Source organism: Corvus kubaryi, unplaced genomic scaffold, assembly GCF_017639235.1.
Source record: "Corvus kubaryi isolate FWS band 111438036 unplaced genomic scaffold, C.kubaryi_AGA036_p1.0 37130, whole genome shotgun sequence".
Classification (NCBI taxonomy): domain Eukaryota; kingdom Metazoa; phylum Chordata; class Aves; order Passeriformes; family Corvidae; genus Corvus; species Corvus kubaryi.
This window is the reverse complement of record NW_024581033.1, coordinates 260,580-283,753: the sequence shown is the minus strand read 5'-3', so window position 1 is coordinate 283,753 and position 23,174 is coordinate 260,580. Positions and strand designations below refer to the sequence as shown.

At 59.8% G+C, this 23,174-nt stretch overlaps 3 protein-coding genes across 5 annotated transcripts; 1 reads left to right on the top strand and 2 right to left on the bottom strand.

Moving 5' to 3' along the window:
* Positions 1–257: 257 nt before the first annotated feature.
* Positions 258–14,165, top strand: LOC121661275 (inner centromere protein). Of its 2 annotated transcripts, none has more exons than XM_042021253.1 (17): positions 258–451; positions 539–652; positions 1,200–1,948; positions 3,313–3,364; positions 3,512–3,545; positions 4,974–5,052; positions 5,504–5,555; positions 6,053–6,170; positions 6,253–6,387; positions 8,255–8,364; positions 8,715–8,835; positions 9,520–9,642; positions 9,836–10,011; positions 10,273–10,363; positions 10,872–10,982; positions 12,100–12,259; positions 12,691–14,165. In XM_042021253.1, the coding sequence occupies exons 1-17, from the start codon at positions 279–281 to the stop codon at positions 12,903–12,905; spliced, it is 2,613 nt and encodes an 870-aa protein (XP_041877187.1). In that variant the 5' UTR covers positions 258–278; the 3' UTR covers positions 12,906–14,165. The 2 variants fall into 2 exon arrangements, with proteins under 2 accessions (XP_041877187.1, XP_041877186.1); XM_042021252.1 differs by having other exon boundaries at positions 10,869–10,982.
* Positions 14,166–14,500: 335 nt separating this feature from the next.
* VPS51 (VPS51 subunit of GARP complex) lies at positions 14,501–19,524 on the bottom strand. 2 transcript variants are annotated; one of them, XM_042021250.1, is made up of 10 exons: positions 19,292–19,524; positions 18,689–18,818; positions 18,319–18,465; positions 17,921–18,137; positions 17,099–17,828; positions 16,736–16,954; positions 16,215–16,436; positions 15,918–16,039; positions 15,373–15,460; positions 14,501–15,047 (listed from the first exon to the last, which is right to left on the bottom strand). In XM_042021250.1, the coding sequence occupies exons 1-10, from the start codon at positions 19,502–19,504 to the stop codon at positions 14,787–14,789; spliced, it is 2,349 nt and encodes a 782-aa protein (XP_041877184.1). In that variant the 5' UTR covers positions 19,505–19,524; the 3' UTR covers positions 14,501–14,786. The 2 variants fall into 2 exon arrangements, with proteins under 2 accessions (XP_041877184.1, XP_041877185.1); XM_042021251.1 differs by lacking the exon at positions 19,292–19,524 and adding an exon at positions 19,026–19,285.
* Positions 19,525–19,838: 314 nt separating this feature from the next.
* BET1L (Bet1 golgi vesicular membrane trafficking protein like) lies at positions 19,839–23,165 on the bottom strand. Its single transcript, XM_042021248.1, has 4 exons — positions 23,095–23,165; positions 22,359–22,450; positions 21,622–21,678; positions 19,839–21,394 (listed from the first exon to the last, which is right to left on the bottom strand). The coding sequence occupies exons 1-4, from the start codon at positions 23,111–23,113 to the stop codon at positions 21,227–21,229; spliced, it is 336 nt and encodes a 111-aa protein (XP_041877182.1). The 5' UTR covers positions 23,114–23,165; the 3' UTR covers positions 19,839–21,226.
* Between the last annotated feature and the right edge of the window lie 9 nt (positions 23,166–23,174).

The window sequence follows — 23,174 nt, the reverse complement described above, 5'->3', positions numbered from 1 at the left end:
TATTGGTTACAGCGCCCGTCCGTCACCCTCCCAGCTATTAAAGAGACCGGCTATGGGCCCGCCTCCCCAAGCCCCGCCTTCCGAGCTGAGTCCTCCAGGAGCATAGAGACGGGCAAGCAGAGCGGCACCGACTGCTGGCCAATGGGAAGGGCGGGCCGTGTGGGGCGGCGGGCGGTGATTGGCTGCCGAGGGGGCAGGCGCTGGTGATTGGCTGCGGCGGGGGGCGGGGCCGCGTTTGAACGGCGTGCCGCGCGCGCGCGGCAGTTGACGCTGAGGCGATGGCCGCGAAGGTGGCCGCGGCGGCGATGGGGCCTGCGGCGGCCGCGGCGCGTTCGCTGGAGCTGCCCGCGGAGTGCGACCGGCGTCTGGCCCAGTTCCTGCAGCACGTGGACGAGACCGATATGGTGTGGCTGGATGAGATCTATGAGGAGGCCGTCCGGATGTTTGTCAGGTACCCGCGTCCCGCTCCCCGCTGGGCCCCGGCCCGTACCGGCCGCCCTCCGCGCTGATCCCGTCTTGATCTCCCCTTCCTCTCTAGCAACTACAGCGAGGAGCTGGAGCTGATGCCCAAGACACCGTCGCAGAAGAAACGGCAGCGGAGGAAGCGGCTGTCGGCCCTGCAGGAAGAGGAGCAGGAGCCCGGCAGGAAGCGGTGAGGGGCGGCGGGAGCGGGGATCGGGGAGCCCCGTTCGGGACGGGCCGCGGAAAGCGGGAGCGCAGAGGGTGTCCGCGGGGCCTGGAGAACGGAGGGAGCCCGTGGGAGGCTGAGCAGACCTGCTGCCAAGGGTTCAGGGGAACAGTCCCCTGCACGGAGCGTGTCCTGGCGATCCTCTCTCCTTTGTCAGTGCGAGTTCCCCTTCCTTCGTCCCGCGCGACCCCCTGGTGTTAAAGGCCCGGTCAGGCCGTGTGCCTGGGGCACTCTCGGCCGAAAAACATTGGATTTTGATGCTCACGAGAAGTGCTTTTGTTTGTTGCCTGGTTCTATGTCCCCGTGTCTCTGTCTATTATCTTTCTTCTTCAAAGTCATTTAAACTTAATTTATTCCATAATTTAATTACTGTCTGCATTAGCTGCTTTGTGCAGCTCTGTGTCTCCTGGGCCCGTCCCAGGTGTTTTGGCTCCGCTCCCGTGCGTGCACGGAAGGAGTCGGGGCTGTTCCCGACTCCTGTTCCCATCTAACGCACTGTTGCTGTGATCAGACTCTCCAGGAGGAGGAACAGCAGCCTCAAACTGGTGCCTTCTGTGCGAGCTTCTCAGCGACTCCGGAACAAAGAAAACCTGGAACTCAGCAGGGCCGAGGCCAAAGAAAGCTCTCCACCCCAGCGTGTGACACGGTCCCGGGCTGCAGCCTCTGCCAGCAGCTCCAAGGTGGTTCCTGAGACGCCTCCTCCCCAGCAGGCAGCAGGGAAGGACAAGGATCCCTGCGTGGAAGCTGACCACATTGGTGCTACAGTGTCCCTCCAGAGGAGCAGAGCAGAGCCGGCAGAGCTGCTCCCCACGAGCTCAGGGAATGGCTCTCCCGAGGAACACGGTGCTCCCACATCGCCGCTGGTGCCCACGGCCCCTGAGCTGGCGGTGCCCTGTACCCCCGAGGCCAGGCAGGCTGTGCCCGAGCTGCAGACTGCGAAGGCAGCCAACGTCACCATCACCCTGAGCACGGAGGCTGGGCTGGAGGAGGGGGACGGCTCTCTGCAGGAGCACAGCCACACCGAGGAGCCCTGCCAGCCCCCGAGGGACAGCCCGGGGACTCCGACCGGCGCCCGGCTCAGCCGCCGCTCCGTGCGCCGCAGCCTGATGGGGAAAGCCTCGCTGAGCCGCAGAACCTCCCTGGCAGAGAAGTACTCCCTGGCCAGCAAGAGGGAGAGCATGATCCGGACATCCATCGCCAGGGCAGCGGGCAGGAAGAAGGCGGCTCGGAAGAGATCCGTGTCTTGCAGCTCCGTGGATGGTGAGTTGGGGTGCCGTGGGGGGGTTCTGCCGCTTTCTGCTGCTGAGGAAAGCAGAGTGCTGGGGCTGGGTACCTGCTCTGGGGGTAGCAGCTGAGCTTCCCGGGCTAGACAGGCTGCAGTCCCTCATGGAAGTTCTCCCTGGCTTTCTGGAGCCCCCTGTGAGCAGAGAAACCCAGGTAACTGAATTAATTCAGCCTTGTCAACCACCTGGGAGATCAGCCTCAGTGTCTCCATTTCAATTTAGCTTTAACCATTGCTGATTTGCTGGGAGAAGTCGTTAATCCTGGAATCCCAGGATGGTTTGGGCTGGAGGTACCAGTACCATTATCCCAGGGTGCTCCAAGGCCCATCCAACCTGGCCTTGAACACTTCCAGGGTTGGAGCAGGCACAGCTCTGCTCAGCTGGTCTTCCTGGTTTCTGTGGGGACAGCTGGCAAAGCTGAGAAGGGTTTGGGGATCCAAAAGGGCTGATGGATTCTCCCAAAGCCCTGCCTGTTTCCTTCAGTTCCCTTCTCCTTAGCAGCATCTGGCTGCTGTGTCTAGAGTTTGAGAAGGGAATTTCAAGGCTGAGCTTTGTAGATTAAAAGTCTCCCGCACTTTTACAGTTGGTGGCAGAGGCAGGTTTAGGGAAGGACAGTCTGGTCTAAACTGCCCGAATTATTAAGCAAACAAGCTGGAGAGGGACTCTTAATCAGGAACTGGAGTGACAGGACAAGGGGAAATGGGTTCAAACTGAAAAAGGGGAAATTTAGATGGGATATGTGGAAGGAATCCTTCCATTTGAGGGAGGCAAGGCCCTGGCACGGGTTGATAGAGCTGTGGCTGCCCCACCCCTGGCAGTGCCCAAGGCCAGGTTGGACAGGGCTTGGAGCAACCTGGGCTAGTGCGAGGTGTCCCTGTTCAAGGCAGGGGCTGGGAGTGGATGATCCTTAAGCTCCCTTCCCACCCCAGCCAGTCTGGGATTGTTGGGTGCTCCGGTTATTCATGGCAGGTTCCGGCTGTGCTGGGGCTTCCGAGCTCAGCGCAGCAGAGCCAGCTGGAATGCTGGCTTGGGGAGCAGCACTCCCACTGTAAATAAGGCTGGCTCTGACTGCTCCTGATGTCCACTCAGGGCCCTGCAGATAAGCCCAAGGCCAAGCCCCGCCCCATTAGTGCTAGCTGGTGGAATATTGCCCTGAACTCATCCATAATTGACAAGTGCTTTCCTGAGCCGGAACCGCCGGGCGCGTTCCTGCAGTGCCACCTGCGTGTGCTCCCCAGGGCAGGACAGGCCCCTCTGCAGTGTCTGCAGGCCCTTGTCCCAGCAGATCCTTGACCTGCACCCCAGCCTCACAGCTCAGGTGTGTTCTTTCCTCTCCCACAGTCTCCAGCTCCGTAAGTGTGCCAGAGGACGAGGAAACAGTTGTCAAAGCTGGGTGAGAATGCTTTCACTTATTTATTTATCCTCACTACCCTCCTTGCAGGACCTTTTCACTGCCATTCTTGGCGTAAAACCCAAGTGGCTTCCCAGTTTCCTCAGTGTTGTTAAGCACAGCCCCTTTTGTCTTTCGTTTTTTTTCTAGGCCTCCTCCTGGATCCTCCACCCCCTCCAAGCTGGTAAGATTGGGCAGGGATTAAAAGCATTTGTGTCTGTGTGGATTTGGGAGGGAAACGTGTAGAATACACCTTAGTGGGAAACTTGGGAGCTCTGGCTGTGGATTGCCAGACCTTGTAACCTGTCCCATAGCAGCAAGTGGGGAAGGCACAGAGCATCTGGCTCAGAGGTGCGTGAGCCCATCCACAGCCTCTGTGGTTCTGGTACTTGGGCTAGCGAAAGTCTCAATCACAACATTCCAGAACCAGCAAAACCAAAACCAGCAAAGTTTTCTCTGGGAAATGAGCACGTGTGACCCATGGCTTTGGGTGCAGGTGGAGGTGTTCTGTCAGAAGGGTGTGACAGTCTCGGATGCTTTCCAAGATTCTCTGACTAAAACATGGCCTTTCCTCTGTCACTTTCCTAAATCTGTTGAACTTGTTGCGCACCACCCTGAGCCTGACCTCGGGGTTGAGTCCTGCTTGGCTCTTCCTTCTTAACCTCTTGCTAGAGATCATTGTGTGAAGATTCAGTGCCCAATCTCTACAGATAAAAAAACCTTATAGTTCAGGGGAGTTTGGTTCAGCTGGTGGCGTGGTTTGCACACCGTATTTTTAAAGCTTCTTTTGGCCTTTTGGTCAGTCCTGCAGGTAATTCAACACTTGTTAGTTTGGACACAGGCAGAAATTTGTGAATATTATTCAGGTCAACACCTTTCCCTCCACAATCCTCGCCGAGGAAGTAATCCCAGGATCATGTCAGTGTTTTGTCCAGAATAAATTTCAATGAGCACGGCCTGAATTAATGGGGAAGAGCAGTGACCTGAAGCGCTTGTGAAGACAAGGAGAGCTGTTACAGCTGTGCAGAAACTCAAAAAAAAGTCAGTTTTTCTGGGCCCTGCAGAAAGAATTGGGGAGGATGAATTCTCCATCAATGCCTTTTCTTCTCTTCCCAGCGCAGCACTGTGAAGTGCTGACCGGGAGGTAATGCTGGTGCTGCTAGCAGGGAGCAATTCCAGAACCACAGCCCATTATCCCAGCGGAGCACGCCCCAGCCTAAGTGCAGAGGCAGCGAGCAGCGCTGGGTATCCCATAACAAACAGATAAATCATGGGAATGAGCCATTTGCCCGCTGTCTCCAGGCTCCCCGTTCGTCACTGCTCAGGGAAATGGGCACGCTGGCTCTGGCCAGCGCTCCGGCAGCGCAGATTTACAGCTTGGAAGGCTCCTGCCTTAATGGTTGATGAGCTGGTTGAGCTGAAGCAGCACAGATGCTCGTGTTTGTCTGCGCCTCTCCTGATGATGCAGCATCCAGGGCTTTGCCAAGAGGGGCTCTGGCATTCCCTGGTAACGCCGCTGACCCTTCCCGTGTCGGAACCACGCCACCATCTGAACCAGGAACGGGCCGTTTCCATGTGCAGTTGTCCTGAGACCCCTCTGCTTTTCCCACAGGATTGCCAAAGCCCTCGGATGTCCCTTCGCTCCCACACAGTCAGCAAACACGGGCAGCCCCAGGAGCCGAGCAGCAGTGGTAATTCCGGAGGGCTTTGGGGCAGCACTTAGGGAAGCTATCGTTTTGGGAGGCTGGTTGGGAAGCTGGAAAGATTGACTGGTTAATTTGAGAGCTCAGTTGGAAAGATTAATTAATGTTTGATGAGCAGGGATTTGTTTCAGACAATTAGCAGTGAGAAAACTCTGTGCTGGAGTTATTTCCATCCTGGCAAGCACATGGAGATGGATATAATGAGGCTGGAGGGTTGTGGGAGGCCCAGTTGAGCACTGTTGCTGAAGCTGTGCAGAGCCCAGACAGCTTTGTCTGGAGTTTCCAGGTGGGAGCGGTGCCATGAGAGCCAGGTGCTGCCGTGCCCACTCACGCAGGTGGTTTTGCTGTTCAGTGAGCTGCAATGTCCCTTCTCTGCTGTCAAACCCGTGTTGGAGGGATTTTTCCTGCTAGAACTCACTGTGTAACTGTTCTCTTTCAGAAAACAACTTAAATAAGAACGGAGGGACCCTGGATCCACCCCAGAGTGCCAGGTATATCCTGGTTGGAAGTGTCTCGGGCGGGCTGTGGTTCTGTTCCAAACAGGTTCAGTGCTGGGACGTTGTTCACTGGCCTCAGCGTTTGTGACCCTGAAATTTCTGCAAATAAGTTTTCCCTGCCTCCACGATTCTATGATTTAATTTGTATTTTCTATTGCATTAGGGTTTTATTTATTGGCCAACTGTGCGTGCACAATCTTAGAATTACAGACTGGTTTGGGATGGAAGGGACATTAAAGCCCATCCAGTCCCACCCCTGCCATGGCAGGGACACCTCCCACTGTCCCAGGCTGCTCCAGCCCCAATGTCCAGCCTGGCCTTGGACACTGCCAGGGATCCAGGGGCAGCCACAGCTGCTCTGGGCACCCTGTGCCAGGGCCTGGCCACGCTGGAGTCTCTCTTAAGCCCAGGATAGTTTATGGCCCTTTCCAGCCCTGGCTTGGAGGCAGGAGGAGGATTTGCCCGGTGTGATGGGCTGTGCTGTCTCACAGGAGGAAGCCGAGCTACAAGAGAGCCGTGGACGAGCGCTACGACCACCAGCAGGCAGAGGAGGGGGGGCTGTCTCCTCTCAGGAGGAAGACCCCATCCCCAGTCCTCCCAGCCAGCAGGGTGAGGTCCTTGTAACCCTGGAATGCCTCACCAAGACCCTTTTTTACTCAGCCCCGCTCACACTTTGCTGTTCCTCCCACAGGTGGTGCGCCCGTTCAGAACGTTCCTGCACACCGTGCAGAAGAACCAGCTCCTCATGACACCGAGCTCTGTGGGGAGGACCGGAGTCATAAAATCCTTCATCAGGTACAACACCCCTGTCCAGGCTGATCCCAAGGTAAGAGGGGACTCTGCTCTCAGCCAGTACGCGGTGGTTTGATTAAGTGCCTAACTTAAAGCGCAGGCGTGAAAGGAGCTTTGCAACCCATTTGAAACTGTGACTTGAAGAGGTCCGTTTACTCTTGAATAAATAAAATTGGGGTTAGTCAGCTTCCTGAAGAATTCCAGTTTTAACTTCAGGCTTTATTCCTGCATCGTTCCCCTGTGCTATTGGCAAGTAACAGTCAGAGATGAAAACTGGGAAACAGAAGTCAAGGGGATTGTGAATGTTGAGTTGTATTGATAACTGAAGCCTGTAGATCCCAGGTCTCCTTCCTAGGACTTTTCTCATGATTGAGATTGAGTAAATACCTCTTAAATCCAAACCTTGGAGGTTTTCCAAACCCTTGAGGCAGGAGGAAACATGAGGCTGTCCTGGATGTGGGGCCAGTCAGACAGCTGCTGGTGTCCAAATCGAGCAGGCATCAGTCTCACTGATGGATCCTGTTGGGACCAGCAGCACACCTTGGCTGGCTGCAGGCAGGTGTTTCTGCAGTACCCCAGGGAGCTTTCCAACCAAGCCCGGAGCAGTTTGGGAGGGAGGGATTTGAGAGCTGGTTCTAGGCAAGGGTGTAGCTTCCTGGATTCACTCAGAGCCGTGCTGGAAGCCGTGTGCCAAGCAGGAATTGCTCATACTCCTGATACCCAACAACTCACCTGCAAAGCAGGCAGCTCTAGGGCTGGTTTTTCCTTGCAGGAGAGCTGAGAGGGAGAAAGGGGAGGGCAGGATGCAGGGATTGGTATTCCTGCATCTAGCAGCCTAATGGCAGAGCTTCCTAGAGCCGTGTTCAGAGGCTGCCTGTGCCTCCAGCAGGTTGGGGAAGGCCATTGGGAAACAGTGAAGGATTCCAGCTTCTGTCTCGCTGGGCCCCTGCTGATGTTAGTGTCAGTACTACAGAGGAGTTAATAGGATGAGAAAAGAGTCTTGTGGCTAGGGAGTGCTTCCTCTGCTGCTGTCAGTTCGTGGAATGTTTCAGGTTTCATTCCAGTGCAGGCAGCTCCCCCTCGGGAGTTTTTCCATGTGGGAGCTAAACATAACTAAATAGCAGCAGAGCAATAAGATGTAGTTGTTAGTTTTATATTAACCAGTTTGGATGCTGACAGCACCAAGCATTCCCAGCACGGAGCCCAGTGTAAGGGATTCCCTCGGACAATGCCCATGCTGACCTGTGGGTTTGTGCTGAGACCAGGCCTGCTTTGGCATGGAGTGGGTTGATGTTAATCCATTTGCTGTGCCTGCAGTGGTGGCTGGATCTCGCTCCCCTGGCTGACAGTGTGCCTAGGCTGGGTCAGGAGAACGAGGAGAAAGCCCCCGTTTCTGGCTGGCACATGGAGCTGGCTGCGTGCCGGAGCAGGCTGGGCGCTCTCGGAGCGCTCGTGGTTCACCACCAGATCGAGCCTCGTGGGAGGCACAGGCGCCAGCAGGAGCTCAAGGTGTTTCCTGGAGCACCATCTGTCCCCGCGCTCGCCGCAGGAAGCGGGAGCCGTGCCAGGCATTAGCGCTGCTTGGTGGCTCCTTTGCACCAAGAGAAAGCACGGGGCTGGCTGCCTGCAGTCCCTGAGGATGCTGCCTGGGCTTCCAGAGCTGATGCTCCTGTTTGAGCACCCCGGCTTCTCCTCCTGCTCCCTGAGATTCACAGTGGTGTTTTCCTTTCGTGTGTCCATGTGTGACCAGGTCACAGGCTGCCTGAGCCCTGCTCCAGGGCTGTCACCATCCCACATTCCTGCTGCAGCTCCTTGCTGTCACCTCTGGGCCCTTGCACAGAGCAGGTGGGGTGGGAAGGAGCCCTGGCCAGTGGGTGCAATCACACTTCAATTCCCCTCAGGAAAAGGAGAGGCAGAAGCTGGAGACTCTGCGGAAGAAGCAAGAAGCCGAGCAGCTGAGAAGGCAAAAGCTGGAGGAGGAGAAGAAACGGCGACTCGGAGAGGCGAAGCTGTGAGTAGATGTGGTCACGCTGCTCTTGGCACCTGTAGGTTCCTGCATCCAGGTGTTTTATCTTGCAGGGACTGTGCAAGCAGCAGAAATTCCTGTGGGCACAGGCACAAGTGTTTATCCTTGGGGTATCTCTGGAATGCTGATACAAAGCTTTGACTGTCCTCGCTGCCCACTGCTGCAGCTTTTTTGTCTTGAGTCCTCCCTTTCTGACAGAGCTTAAACGTGGCTGGTGCTTAAATGAGTGGGGAATTTGGGCCACTGAATTTCCTGCTGTGTCTCTTTGGCCTTGTGCTGAGCTGGGGGGAGCTCACCTGGCTGGAACACGAGGGTGAGCTGGGCTGTGTCCTCAGGAAGCGCGAGGAGCGGCTGCGCAAGGTGCTGCAAGCCCGGGAGCGGGCGGAGGAGATGGAGAAGGAGAGGAAGAGGAGGATCAAGGAGAAGATTGCGCTGTTTGATGAGAAGACCGAGAAGGTACAGCCCCTGCAGAGCTTGTTGGGGACAATCAGGAGTCACTGAGGCAGCTGGTAGGGCACAAATGTGCCCTCTGGGAAGAGACTGCTTGGGTTTTAGAGGCTGAACCAAAGAGTAGTCGAATAAGGAAGTTTCCAGAGCCTTGGTGATCCTGAGGGACAGCCTTTGTCTGGATACAGCATGTGGCAGATGAACCTCTGTTTTTCCATAATCACGAATCTAAATGGGATTTATTAATGCTCTGGTAGATGGGAGAAGGACTTGCAGTAGATAAAGGCGGCCTAATGGCCCCAAGGCTTTATCTGCTGCTTCTCACATCTGAGTAATAGCTGCACAGGGGAAAGCAAACATCCTTCATCCAGAGCCTTCCTCAGATCCCCGACTTCCAGGCAATTTGTGCAGTGGCCTAGTGGTCATTTGTCTGCTTTAATTATCCCCAGCTGCCTGTCTGATTGCACGGCTCTGAGGTTATATTCCAATGGCTTTGTGGGACTGGACGTGCAAACCGCAGGATGGGGTCAGCTCTGCCTGTGAGGATGTAAAACAAGGTCACTGCCCTAAATATGACCTTTTTAAAATAGAGCACAGGCCTCCTTGGTTGCTGGGGGAAAAGGAGGGAGGGTTTGCCCTGTGAGATGTCCTGCTGTGCTGTCCTACCTGAGACTGGGTCTGTGTGCGCTCCAGGTGCGGGAGGAAAGGCTGGCAGAGGAGAAGATAAAGAAGAGAGTGGCCGCCAGGAAGATGGAGGAAGCTGAGGCCCGGCGCAGACAAGAGGAGGAGGCCAGGAGACAAAGAGCTCTGCAGCAGGTGTGTGTGCGGGCCTGCTGTGTCCCACAGGCAGAACTGGGCAGGGGATGCACCTGCCTTGGGCACTGGGGATTTACCCCCAAAGTGTTTCCCTGCCATGTAGCAATGGGGCTTTGGGTCAAGCAAGGGGTTCCTGGTGCTGTCCCCTGGAGCCTTCTCCTGTCAGGCGAGTAACTCCTGCCTGGGCTTGCAGGCGGAGGAGGAGGAACGGCGGCACAGGGAGCTGATGCAGAAGAAGAGGGAAGAGGAGCAGGAGCGTGCTCAGAAGATCGCTGAGCAGAGGCAGGCGGAGCAGGAGCAGGAGAGACAATTGGCTGCAGAGAGAGAACTGGAGAGGAAGAGGGAGCAGGAGCGGATCCAGGCGGAGAAGTAAGGCGAAATCCCCATTTATGTGCCAAATTCTGTGCTGGGATTGAAACGCAGCTGGAGCAGAGGGCAGGAGTGGAAGGCTGGCGCAGCAGGAAGCTGCTGTGACCTGGCAGCACAGCTCTGCACTGTCGCTGGTGCCGAGCTGCCAAGGAGGAACTCTGGGCTCAGGGATGTCAGGAGCGTGGTGGGGAGTGCCTGAAGAGCTGGGAGGGAGGGCCCTGGTGTGGTTCTGGCAGTGAGGGCCTGTGCTGTGGTCCCCAGGCTCCGGGAGCAGCAGGAGAAGGCTGCCCGCCTGCAGAAGGAAGCAGCGGATGCTAAGGAGCGGCTCCGCAGGGAGATGGAGAAGAAGGAGGTAAGTGGTTGATTTTGGGGAGGGATAGAGCCACCCAGTCTGGCCACAGCAGCTCTTGCTGTTGGAGCAGCTCAGTGGGGACGCTGTGGGGAGCCCTGAGGAGCTGCTGTGGCACTTCTGAGAAGGAAGTTGGACCTGGTTACAGTATCGTGGGCAGACTAAACTAAAAATGCTGTTTGCTAGTCTAGAAAGAGGCCAAGATCAGTAGCACAGACTTCTGCAGATGGTCAGCTTGTTTCTGGCTTTTATAGCCCCAAGATAAAGTCAGCAGCAAGTTTTCCAAGGCGGGAGGCCCTGGCTTTGTCAGGGAAAGGCAGCTGATGCTCTGGCATGGGGGTCGGTGGGTTTGTGCCCCTCTGAGGAGGCCGCACCACGTCCCAGGCGCTCCTCAGCAGCACGAGGAACAGCTGTAATGAGGTGCTTGGGTGTTTGGCCTGTCACAAGGGTGGATGGCTGGGCTGGCAGTGTAGTCCCTAAGGGTAATCCTGTGGGTGTCTCTTGGCAGCAGGAGCAGCAGATGCTGGCGGAGAAGAAGAGGCAGGAGGAAGAGCAGAAGAAACTGTTAGAGGAGCAAAAGGCCAAAGACAGTGCCCAGGCACTGCTCCTGGAGAACAAGGAGGTAACTGGGGATGGCTCCTTAGAGGTGACAGCAGAGTTCAGTCCCGGCACTGACCCACTCCAACCTTGGGCAGCTCCCCCCTCTGCTTTTATCTGCCTTTCCAGTAACACAGGGATTCTGTAAATCCTGGTTGTCTGGGGTTGGCTCCACGAATGTTTCAATGACGGGGGGAAGGGAAGCAGGAGGGATTGGACAGGGGTTCTGGCTGTGGGTAAGACAGCAGCTGTTGGAGCTGTCTTAAGTGCCTCTTAAGTTAGCGGAAAGACCTCAGGGGCAGAAAGTGCTGCAAGTTTTATTTGGGGTCAAATTTGGGAAGAGCCACAAGGTGGCGGCAGAGCCTGTGGAACGGTGGTGCTTTGGCACGGGAGAATCCTGCGGGTGTGCGTTCGTGTCCTGGACACTGGCAACGAACACGTGGCTCTTGGCTCCGTGCAAAGCTCCGAATCTTAATCTTTAGGTGTAGAACCAGTGGATGGGAGTTAATGTCACTGGACACAAAGCCATGAAGGGGGTCTCTGGTGGGGAAGGACAACTGTGTCCAGCTCTCCAGAGACTCATTTCCTGACCGAAAATTGAATTTCTACTGAAAATTTCCAGCTGAAAAAACGGAAATCCGTAGTTGTAGGTTTTGTCCTGCTCTTCCACTTCCCGCCCGTGCCGCTCCCATTAGCGTGAGCTCAATCTGGTTGAGCTGGTGGGCAGGTTCTCTGTACAGCAATTAGCAGTTTTGTATCATTAATCAAGCCCCGAAGTTGGGTTGCAGAGTGTTTGGAGCATGTGACTCTGCTCCAGCGACATAAAACCTCCAGTTAACCTTGCCTTGATTGGAGTGGAGCTCTGTTCTATTAGAGCTGTTAGATTAATCTATCGCTGTGTGCTCATGCCACCGATGGCAAATTAATCAGCCTAATTAAACAGGAGAAGGCCATGCACAGCCATCATCGGGTCACAGCTTTGGAACTTGGGTCAAGCTCTCGGGTCCCAGCTTGAGAACTGCCAGACTCAGGGTTTGCTATGAGGTGACAGAGCAGGAGGTGGGGACGAGCTGGTCCTGCTGCAGCTTGGAGCCTGCTGGTGCTGCTGCATCCAGCACCTGTCGAATGTGTTTCCCTTCTAGAATTCCCCTGCCTGCAACTCGTACGAGATGACTCCGCAGAACAGGAAGGAATTCAAGCTGCCTGTGACAAGCTCGAACGACTATGGGATGGACCTGAACAGCGACGACTCGACGGATGACGAGAGCCAGCCGCGCAAGCCTGTCCCTGCCTGGGCCACAGGTATGTGGCGGGGGGGACACGGGTGTCCAGGACCCCCAGCAGACTGTGGGACCTGCTGTGGGGCTTTGCCCAGTTCCTCCTGCCTGGAGGAGTCAAAAGTACTCCAGCATGGAAGGGGTACTTCTGTGTCCGAGACTGGACAGGGGCTTGGAGCAGCCCGGTCTAGTGGAAGGTGTGCCTGCCCGTGGCAGGGGGCTGGAACTGCATGAGTTTCAAAATCCCTTTCAGTCCAGACTGTTCCATGAGTCTATGTGGAACGTGGAATCCTCCTCCACCACTTGGGGGTCTTGTCACAACGTGATGGGGGACAAATACACTGCTGAGCTGCCTTGGAGCGATGAGAGATGAGCAGAGCGGGACACGCGGCACGCAACAGCCTACACAGCGATCCCAGTTAACAAAATTAACACAGCCCTCGTCTGTTCCCGCAGGGCACCAGCTCAGCCAGGCTGTGATCCGGCAGTACTACAACCCCCCCGACGTGGACGCGCTGTTCGGGGCCATCCCCAGCCCCAGGCTGGAGCACATCTTCTACAAGAGCAAACCCCGCTACTTCAAGCGCACCAGCTCGGCCGTGTGGCACTCCCCGCCCACCGTGGGGGCCAAGCCGGCCCTGGGGCTGCCCTGTGGCCTCAAGAAGCCCTGAGGTGAGCGCTGGTGTGCAGCAGCTGTGCCTTCCTGTCTCCAGGTGAGGAAGGAGTCACCCTTCACTTTAAGTATTTAGGTTCTAGCGTTGAATAAATGGCAGCTTTTCCTGGGTTTCCTGCGCCTCGGTTTGCGGGGCTGGTGTCTGTCAGGCCAAGCCACGAGGTGCTGCCCTGTGAAGTGCCTCTCTCTTACCCTTAGCTTGCAGCTGGCGTGGACTCAGACCTTTGGCGGGTGAGGGGTGTCACTGAAGCTGTGGGATCCCCCCTCCCCGCCCCATGGGCCTGGCAGTACCTGCCGCCAGCTGTACGTCTGTGCTGCCCGCGAGGCCAGGGACAGCCAGGCACCACTGCACCAGGGCACAGTCCGGCCTGCTCCGCCGCTCTTCTCAGGAAGGTGTGCCCAGGTGTGCTCTTCATCTCCTGCAATCCCACAGGGATTCATCGCTCTGTTTCCCACCTGCGTGGTGGTGTCCATCAGCCGGGCATGGCTGATGTTGGCACAGCTGGAACAAGGTGGGAACACGCCGAGGGTCTCAGTGACCACAGGTGTGACCATGTCCCTGAGGAGCCACAGGTGTGTGAGCCAGCTCTAGGCCTCTATAGGAGAAACTCTGCAAGGGTTCTGGCAGACTTCTTTTGTTTCTCAGTGAAAATTCCATCTGTGAGGCCAGATGGGATTGAGAGGATGTTTTTAACCGTAATCCCCCTTGTTCACCCTTGGCTGTGGCTCAGCATCAGCTCGCTGTCTCTCGGCCTGTGTAGCACTTCCTGTTCAGTGAGCCGCTGTTAACCGGACTCTGGCCAACCCGATTTCATCGAACCAAAAATTCCAGCTCAGCCTTCCCATTCCAGGAGCCCGTGGTGGTTTAGTCATTCCTTCTGCACCCACCCAGCCCAGTCCTGTAAAACCCCTGTAGAGACTTTGCTCTGTGCGAGGCGACGTGATCCTGTCTGTGTGTCTGTAGCCAATGCGCTGTTTGCCAGCAAATGTTCTTCAAAAGATGTGTGTTTTGTATTTAAATGCACTGGTGTCTGTATTCTGGGGCTGCTCTGAATGTCCAGGTCTGTATCTGTGGAGTGTCTGTGCTTCTGGGGTTGCTCTGTAGATCCAGGTCTGGCTCTTGCTGTCTGTACCCATGGAGTGCCGGTGCTTCCATGGCTGTCCTGTGCATCCAGGTCTGTATCCGTGCGACCGCGATTTCTTGTACAAAAGCTTCTGACCTGGCCAAACACTGTTGGATAAAGTGAGTTTTACCTTCTCTGGGCTCCTTGCAGCTTTTTGTTAGTGGAAATTGAGGGTTTGGAGTCTGCCCCTTTTGTGCCGGATTCCTTGAGGCAGGAGCGTCCTGTCTGGGGAGAACAACTGACTTCCAATGGAAAATCTGTGTCCTGGGGGTTCCCCAGCACTCTGTAGCACCCATGGGGGCTTTTGGTGCCTGATCTTTAAGGTTTGGGGCCCTCATGTCTGTGGGTCCATTGGGGACATCACTCAGTGCCCAGCCCCTGTCCCTGTGCTGTCACCCTGGCTCCAGGTGGGACCCCCCTGCGTGCAGGGCCGGCTCCCGCCCCCCGGGCACAGACAGGGACACAACACTCAATTCACACATAATTTATTAGTGACAAAGGGGCTGTCTCCAGGCAAAAGGGGATGTCACCAAGGTGGGGGATGACACTGTGTCACTGGGGTGGGGAGGCAATGGGGAAGGAGGGTTTGAGCAACATGGTGGGACTCAGCGTGGGGACAAGGTGTCCTCGTGTGCTGCCATGCTGGGAAGGACACACAAAGCATCCTCACGTACGTGCAGGGACTCACAGGGTGCAGGTCTGCTGTCCCCAGAGGTGTAACAGGCCCCAGGCGTGGCACGTCCCTGTCCCTCACGCTAGCCACGCTCGCAGATGAGCTCGACGACGCTGTGCTCCATGGGGACGGGGTCGAGGCAGCGGTGGGCGGCGCTGGCGGCCACCTCGTCCAGCAGCCCCTGCACCACGCGCTCGTCGGAGGCGAAGCGCCACAGGTAGAGCTGCAGGTAGTGCCCGTCCACCTGCACCTGCTGCAGCCCGAAGCGCCCCAGCGTGCGCAGCCGCACGCACTCCAGCAGCGTCTTCAGGCTGATCTTGATGATGCCCGTCAGCACCGACACCTGCGTGAGGGGACAGTGGCAACACGTGGCACACGGGCAGCACATGGCATGTGGGGGCCCCCGTCCTGGCTGCCACTCCCCAGGAACTCCTGAGCATGGGGACATGTGGCACAAGGACACCCTTGGCCTGGTCGCTACACAGATCCCCATCTCCTGCCAGAGTCCTGATACCGAGGACAGGGAACACCGGGGACACCCCTGTCCTGGTCACCAGCTCCCAAGGACCCCCCAAGCCCTGACACCAGGGACAAGTGGCACTGGGAAGGTGGGCAGTTTGGGGCCTCTGGGGATGTTTAGGGACATGGTGGTGTCCCCATGACCTCACCTTGTTGAACTCAACAGGGCTGAAGATGTCGATGCGCTCAGAGAAGAGCTTCTGGATGTTGCTGAGCAGGTGGGTGTCCATGGGGGCACTGAGGGCATGGACACAGGGACAGTCAGGGACTTGATAGAGCCAGGGATGTGGGGACAGGGACACAGGGACCGTTAGGGGCCATGGAGATGGTCAGAGGATGCAGGGATGGTTTGGGGACAGAAAGGCAGGGGAACATGAGGATGGTCCTAGGACATGGAGGGACGAGACAACTGAGGGACACAAGGGCCATGGGGATTACCGGGGGATTCTGGGGCAGTTGTAAAGAACACAGGGATGGTTGGGACAAACAGGGACAGTCTGGGGACAGGGGGGCAGCTAAGGGCTGTCAAGATTGTGTGAGGATATTGGGACAGTCTGGGATCATGAAGAGGATGACAGGGAAGATGCAGTGGATACTGCAGGAGTGACAAGGAGCCCAGGGGTGCTGGGGTGGCCCGCGCAGTGACACAGGGAGCCTGGGGCTGCCAGGGTGACCCAGCGGTGGCGGGGCTGACCTGGGGGTGTAGCTGGGGGCGTAGCGGCCGGGCGCCCGCGAGCTGCTGTAGACGGAGAAGGCACGTCGGCTGGAATCGCTGCTCTGTGCCCGCCTCACCCCCTCCTCGAAGAGCTGCCCCACCTGTGTGTGGCACCACAGCCTCAGCACCCAAAACCCCCTCCAAGGACCCCCCAAACCACCCAGCATCCCTCTAAGTCTTTGCGACCCTCCCAAACCCTTCCCAAAGGGCCGCTCTGGGATCTTGGGCAAACCCCCTGGAGCCCTCCAGGAGTGCCCACCCCGCCGGCAGCCCCACCTGGACGTCGATGGCGGTGATGTCCTCCACCACGCGCTTCATGACGGCGCGCACGTTGCGGGGCTCGACGGTGCCCAGCCAGTCGCGCGTCTCGACGCTCTTGCGCAGCATCTGCGCCACGGCCGCGCCCTGCACCTGCACGTAGTGGTCCAGCAGCCGCTGCGCCGCCGCCCGCGCCTCCGCACACAGCGCTGGCCCCGGTGTCACCGCCAGCCCCGAGTCCTGGGGGACACACACCGCTAGGGACAGCCCCGCGCCTCCCCTGCGGCGGCGCTGGCCCTGCTGGTGGTACGGGGGGCGTGGGGAGGTGTGGGGATGCCACCCCGCCCACGACTCCACACCTGATGTCCTGGGGGCACGTGGACAGACGGGTGCGGCACTCTGGGCCACCCTGCCTGCAGCAGCATCGCTGCTCCTCTCACATGGACTTGGGGCTCCAGGGGCTCTTGGGGCCATGCAAAACCCCCCTGAACATCTCTGAGGGACATTCAGGATCCCCTTAGGGCCACTTAGGGGCTCACCTGGGGCGGGAACTGCTCGTCGGTGAGGGTGAGGATGTAGCCGATGGTGGAGTTCTCATAGTCCAGGCAGAGGCGGGCGAGGAGCAGCAGCAGGGCTGGGGGGGCAGCGGGAGCTCCCCGCTCAGCCGGGCCGTCAGCGAAGCCACGGGCGGTGCGGCACAGCCAGCGCACGAAGGCCACCACCAGTCCCTCACGCACTGCTGTCACACAGAACTCCCCCTGTGCCACAAACGGGGGGGGTCACACCCCAAACTGCCCTGTACGGGCTCCAAACCTCCCTGTGCCACCCCCAGATTGCTCCAGTGACCCCAAACTGCCCCAGCCCCCTCAGCCTGTCCCGCGCCCCGCCCCGCGGTGCCCCACCTTGAAGTAGGGCAGGCTGGCGAAGGCGACATCCCTGGCGGTGAAGAGCTGCACGTAGGCCAGCACGGCCTTGAGCTGGCCCAGCACGGAGGCGGCCAGTGTGGCCAGAAGGTCGGGCAGGCCGGGCCCCTCTTTGCCAGGGGGCCGGGGGGCAGCCAGCGCCTGGCGCACGTCGCCCAGGCAGCCGAGGAAGAAGGTCTGCAGGGCGCGCAGGTAGCGGTCGACGCGCTCTCGGGCGGCTCGGGCCACCAGCGCGGCGGCGGCGGCGGCGCCCGCGGGCAGCAGCTCGAGTAGGGCGCGCAGCCGGCGGTGGAAGCGGTCGAGCGCCCGCACCAGCAGGGACGTGTCGCCCAGGCCGCGCTCCAGCGCCAGCCGCCGCTCCAGCAGCGCGAAGTAGCGGGCGGCCAGCGCGGCGGCGAAGGGCTCCAGGCGCCCCGCGTCCCCGCCGAACAGCGCGCGGTACGAGCCGGCCAGCTGGCACAGCGTGCCCACGAAGGCCGAGCTGCCGCGGTCCACGAAGTCCAGGATGTCGGAGGCGGGCGGCGGCGGCGTGGTGGCCGCGCCCGAGGGGTCGGCCACGGGCAGCTCGGCCTCCAGCGCCGCCAGCTCGGCCTCGAGGCGCGCGCCCGCCTGGCTCAGGAACTCCTCGCTCAGCTCCTCGGCCGGCTCCTCCAGCTGCAGCAGCATCTCCACGCACTCGGTGAGCTCCTTGGGGTCCAGCGTCTCCTCCCTGGTGGGTGGGAGGGTCCGGGGTTAACCGTGCCACGGCAGAAAACAGGGAATAAGCAATAGAAGTCATCAGCAGGCTCCAGGGTGACGCACCGGAGGCGTGTGCGGAGGCGCTGGGCCAGCTCGGCCATGATGGCGTGGCTCTCGTCCTCGATGGCGCGGAAGGAGGGCAGGTGGCGGTAGTGGCGCAGCACGGCGCGGGCGCGGGCGTGGCAGCGCAGGGCCCGCGCGGGCTCCGTGCCCGCCCAGCGCCGCAGCCGCCCCGGCACCTCCACCAGCGCCTGCAGCTTCCGCAGCAGCGCCTGCACCCCTGCAGGGACAGGGGGTCAGGCACGGGGGAGACAAAGGGAGCAGGACAAGACGGGGGGTGGCACCAGCTGCTGGGTCTGCCCCCCATGTGGGACACCCACCTGCTGGGTCTGCCCCTGCACCCCACATGCCCCACCCCCACAGATCCCCCTGGATCTCCCCCGGACGGCCCCGCTCCGTACCGGCCAGCTGGGCGCCGCGGCGGTGCCGGTCCTGCAGCGCGGCGCTGACGCGGGCGCTCGAGGCGCTGATGGCTGCCATGTTGGCCGCCAGGTCGTCCATCTCCGCCTCCATGTGCCGGAAATCCACCTTCATCTTCCGGATGGTGTCTGGGGAACACGAGCCAAGCGCCGAGTCCCTCGGCTGCCCGGGACGCCCCCGGCCCGCCCAGGGCTACCAGACCACAGCCACAACCCCCAGAGAAGGCTGGTTACCGCAGCGGGGTGAGCCGCCGCGCTCCCCAGGGCAGCTTCCCAGCGCTGCCAGAGTGAACAGCCCCGAGCTCCCACCTCCCGCTGCTGCCATCGGCAGGATCCAGAGGGAACGGCTCACCGGTGGCGGAGATAAACTTGTTGTAGTTCTCGTAGAGCAGGGTCTGCATGTCGCTGTCCAGGGCGCGGATCTCCCGCCCCAGCGCGGCCTCGCGGGCCAGGAGCTGCCCCAGGGGACACTCGCTGCGCACCTGGGGGGACGACGGGTGCACATCTGCCTCTGGCCCCCTCCCCTGCCCCCTAACTGAGATCATCAGCTGCCCTCCGGGATCCCAACCTGCGCCCCTGGATTCCTCCTGGGATACGGCAGTGCTCCCCAAGAGCCTCCCCCCGCCCTCCAGGGATCCCCCCGCAGTGCCAACTGGCCCCGACCCAGCTGCTCCGGAGCACCCCGGTACCATTCCCGTAGGATCCTACAGGCTCCCCACAAGAGCATATCCATAGGGATGCCCGACCAGGCCCTTTCTGGGGTGCCCTCGGGACACTGGAGCTCCCAAGGTTCTGGGGACCCTGGGGACCGGCCCCGCCGGGGTCGGGGGCATCCACCGGGATCCCTCGCGACGCGGCCCCGCGGGGACCTCCCGGCGCCCATCGGGGTCCCCGGAGCCGCCTCCGAAGTGGGGGTGCCCGCGGGAGAGGTTTCCTGGGGAGGATCAAAGGTCACCTTGGTCATGAACACCTCCGGGTCGAAGTGGGGCCCGTTGATGTCGGTGGGGTCCGGGGCGGCCTCAGCCGCCTCGGCAGTGGACGGGCCATAGTAGCGCTGGAGCGGCCCGTGGGGACGCCGCCACCCGCCGCCGCCGGTGCTTCCGCCGGTGGCCTCGGGGCTGCCCCCGGCCCCGCTCCCGGCTCCGCTCCCCGCTGTCACCGCCGCCATCGCACCGCCGCTTCCGCCCCGGCGCCGCTTCCGGCTCCTCCGCGCGTCACTTCCGGCGCGACGCCGGTTGCCATGGCGACGGGGAGAGCGGCGCCGGACGTGGCGGGGCCCGGTTACCGTCCCCGGGCCTCCCCCGTGTCCCCGTGAGTCCCCGCTGCCCCGGTGCATCCCCATGCTCATCTCCCCAAGACACCGGGTGGGGACCTGGGGACACCCCCCACCCCACGCGAGGGCCCTGCTCCAGCCCTGGGGTGACGCCGGAATTGGGCTGTGAGGCCGCAGGTACAGCCAGGTGATCGACCTTGCGCCTCGCACAAGGAACAAACATTTGGGCTAAAAGGTCTAAAATCGGCTTTATTTACAGCAGGAAAGGCAAAACAAACCCCGCCAGGGTGAGGGTCAGGCTGCTCCAGCGGCCTTCCGTCCAGAGTCACCTGCTCCAGGAATCACAGGCCATCGATTCTTTCCAAGGGAAAGAGCCCAGAGCTGCCACGTTGCACCAGGGAAGTTCCTGCTGCCTCCTTTCTCCTCCCCAAACGTGGAAAAGAACACACCTAATCCAGCCAGGGTGTGTTCCGTGAGCGGGCCGGTACGTGGGACAACATTCCTGTTGTAGCTGTGGACCTGAGTTAGCCCCAGGGCAAAGGAATTCCCAGTGGGAATGGGGAGAAGGCAAAGGAACTCCAGACGTCCATGAAGATGGTTTGCTGGGGAGTCTAAACCAGAGGCAGAGGAATGGCTGAGCCCTGGTTGCTACAGGAAGGGAGAAGCAAATAAGCAAAGACCCCCCCAAGGCAAGGCAGGCGTTCCTTTCGTACCTTCTAAATCCATAAACCAATCAGCAAATCCCTCCTTGATTGCCCCCACCCCCGACAGCACTGCAGGGGGAATTCCACCTCACCTCAGGCTCTGCTTTATTGGCACAACACATCCCCAAAGCGCTCTAAAACCAGGCTGCCACAGTAACCACAACCAGCTGGACCTTCTGCCACCAGATTCCTTTACCCCGGTTCGGTGACCTCCCCGGCACGCGCGTGGGAAGCTTCTGGAGGGTTCCATGCACGGGCTAACCCACGTGGCTACGGACCGTGGCCCTCCCTCCCGCAGGCTCCAGCCCGGTTTGCCCACAAGGATGACGCAGACAACCGAGCCAGGACTTAACCCTCCTCTTCTGCAGCTCCTTCCTGCCACGATCTGACCCAGCCCAGGCCCAGATCCATTGCTAATTCCACCTGAAAGCAGCACAGGTCTCCTCTCAGCCCAGGGATACGGTCTGCAAGTCCCAGGGAAACGGAGAGCGGCCACAGGAATGTAAGTCACACCCCAGTACTCCCAAATCCCACAGATCAGCATCCTAAATCCTACAGCTCGCACAGCTCAGCTGGGCTATGGAGCATCCACCACCAGTGCCTGGATTCGTTGGCTCCTGGTCTCGGCGAGGGCAGCGATGCGGCCGTGGCCCTTAGAAACGGCCCACAAGGCAGGAGGTCACGGCCTGAGCCACGACCCCAAAATCACGGCAGACATGAAGATCCCTTTGGAGCCAAACTTGTTTTGGAAGAGCTGTCTGGGCCCAGCTGGAGCGACAACGAGGAGCTGGAGGGAGGAAGAGTCGCTCGGAAGGCGGAGGCGTGGCTGGAGGCTCCTCTGGAAATGCGTGGACAGGTCTGTGGGTGGCGGGGTCTGGCCTGGGACACCCTGGGACGCCCTCCCAGGCCGGGCTCAGGTCCCTGCCCGGGACACCAGGTAGTAGAGGATGAAGAAGATGAGGACGAGCGCCACGGAGACGGCGAGGAGCAGCCGGCGGTTGTCGCGGCCGGAGCGCGCCATGCCAGAGAAGCGCTTCACGCTGCCCGTCAGCAGCCCCGTCACGCTCAGGAAATCCGAGTCCTGGCGGGAAAGCACACGCTGCAGGCATTGCAGAGCCACGGGACATCCCGAACGGGAGGGACTCACAGGGATGAGCCAGCCCGACTCCAGGCCCCACACAGGACGCCCCTACAAGCCCCGATTGGGCTGATTTAGGGCTTCTCCCTTCAGGGCCTTTGCCATCCCACCTCTCACCCCGATCCCTGATTGGCACAGAAAGCCCCGTGCCCCGTTTCCCAGGTCCTTACCATGCCGTCCAGGTAGTGGTTCTGTTCCTCAGCATCCTTGTCGATATCCAGAGCCAGCTGCAGGGCAAGGCAGGAAATGGGCATTAATGAGCTTTTAATGTCCAGAGGACCTCTAAAATCTGAAATGCAAATTATTCAAACAAGCTGCTGCTTTCCCAGCTGCAACAGACACACAGGGCCTTGTCTGGTGCAGGAACAAGGAAAATGATTCGCATTTCCCTGTCAGGCAGATGAACTTTTCCAGCTCTGAAAACAAAGCCTGACTGTCTAAATCTGTCAGGTAAAGGACAGGGGAGTTTAAGCCCTGGGACACAATGGCAGGAATTCAGTCTGCCCTTTTACACGGTGAGTCAATGACTTCTTTCACGGTTTGCACTAAATTTTTAATAGTAATTTAGAGCTTAAAGCTCTGAATCAGAGTGTTTGATGCCAGTAAGAGCAACCCAGCTTTAAGAACCCTTGCACAGAGACACAGGTATTTCCCCAAATTAATCTACCTGCCTTTTCTTGGTGAATTTTTCCCCAAGGAGGTGAGCTTAGGAGGTGATCAAGGCCAGGTCAGACAGGGGCTTGGAGCAACCTGGTCTGGTGGATAGGTGTCCCTGCCCATGGCAGAGGGGTGGGACCGGATGAGCCTTAAGGCCCTTTCCCACCCAAGCCTTTCCAAGGTTCTGCGATCCCCTGCAGGACCCCCAGGTAACCGGAGCCTCGACGCCTGATGTCACCTCGGCACTCACCGACTTCAGCCTGGTGACCTTGCTGGCCAGGCTGTCGGCCATCCGCTTGTTCTCCACATCCAGCAGGTCCTCCATGGCGCTCGGGCTCTGCCCTGGGGAGAAGAAGGAGGAGCACACGTGTCCCTGCCCTGCCACAGCACGGGTCTGTTCCCATCACAGCCCCTCCCGGCACGGTTCGCGCCGCGGAACCCCCTGAAAGTGTGACCAAAACACCGCCGACTCTCCCCAAAGAGGCCAGGGCAAGAAGCCAGACTTGCACCCCGAACTGGCAGCACGGCCCAGCAGCGGCTCGGGGCCTCGGCGCCCGGGGAGATCCGTGGGGGAGGTTTGGGTGGCACACGGCACAGCCGGGCCCCTCGCCCCTCGCCCGTGTTGGGGTCTGTCGGCATCGCCCCCGCTGCGGGGCTCCGGGGGTGAGGAGCGCCGGGGCCGTCAGGGGTTATGGGGGCAGCTGGGGGCTCCAGGGGCTGCTTAGGGCTTATGGGGCTTCAGGAGGACAATTAAGGGCTTAGGGGGGGCAATTAAGGGTTGGGGGGGTGCAGCTGAGGATCCCAAAAAGGGCGCAGGGCGGCAATTGTGGGTTACGGGGGTGCGATTCCGGGGCTATAGGGGGGAAATCGGGGCACTGCAAGAGGCCCCGTGGGGTTCAGTAGGATCGGGGCTCCTCCTCCCTCTGAGCCCCTCCAGCCCCTTCTGCCCCCCAAACCTGTCCCCGTGGCTGTCGCTGTCCCCTCACCTCGGCCCCGCTCCGCCATGGCCGCCCCGGCCCGGCCCGCCCCGCCGGGCGGAGCCGCCACGAAATGTCCGCCCGCTCTT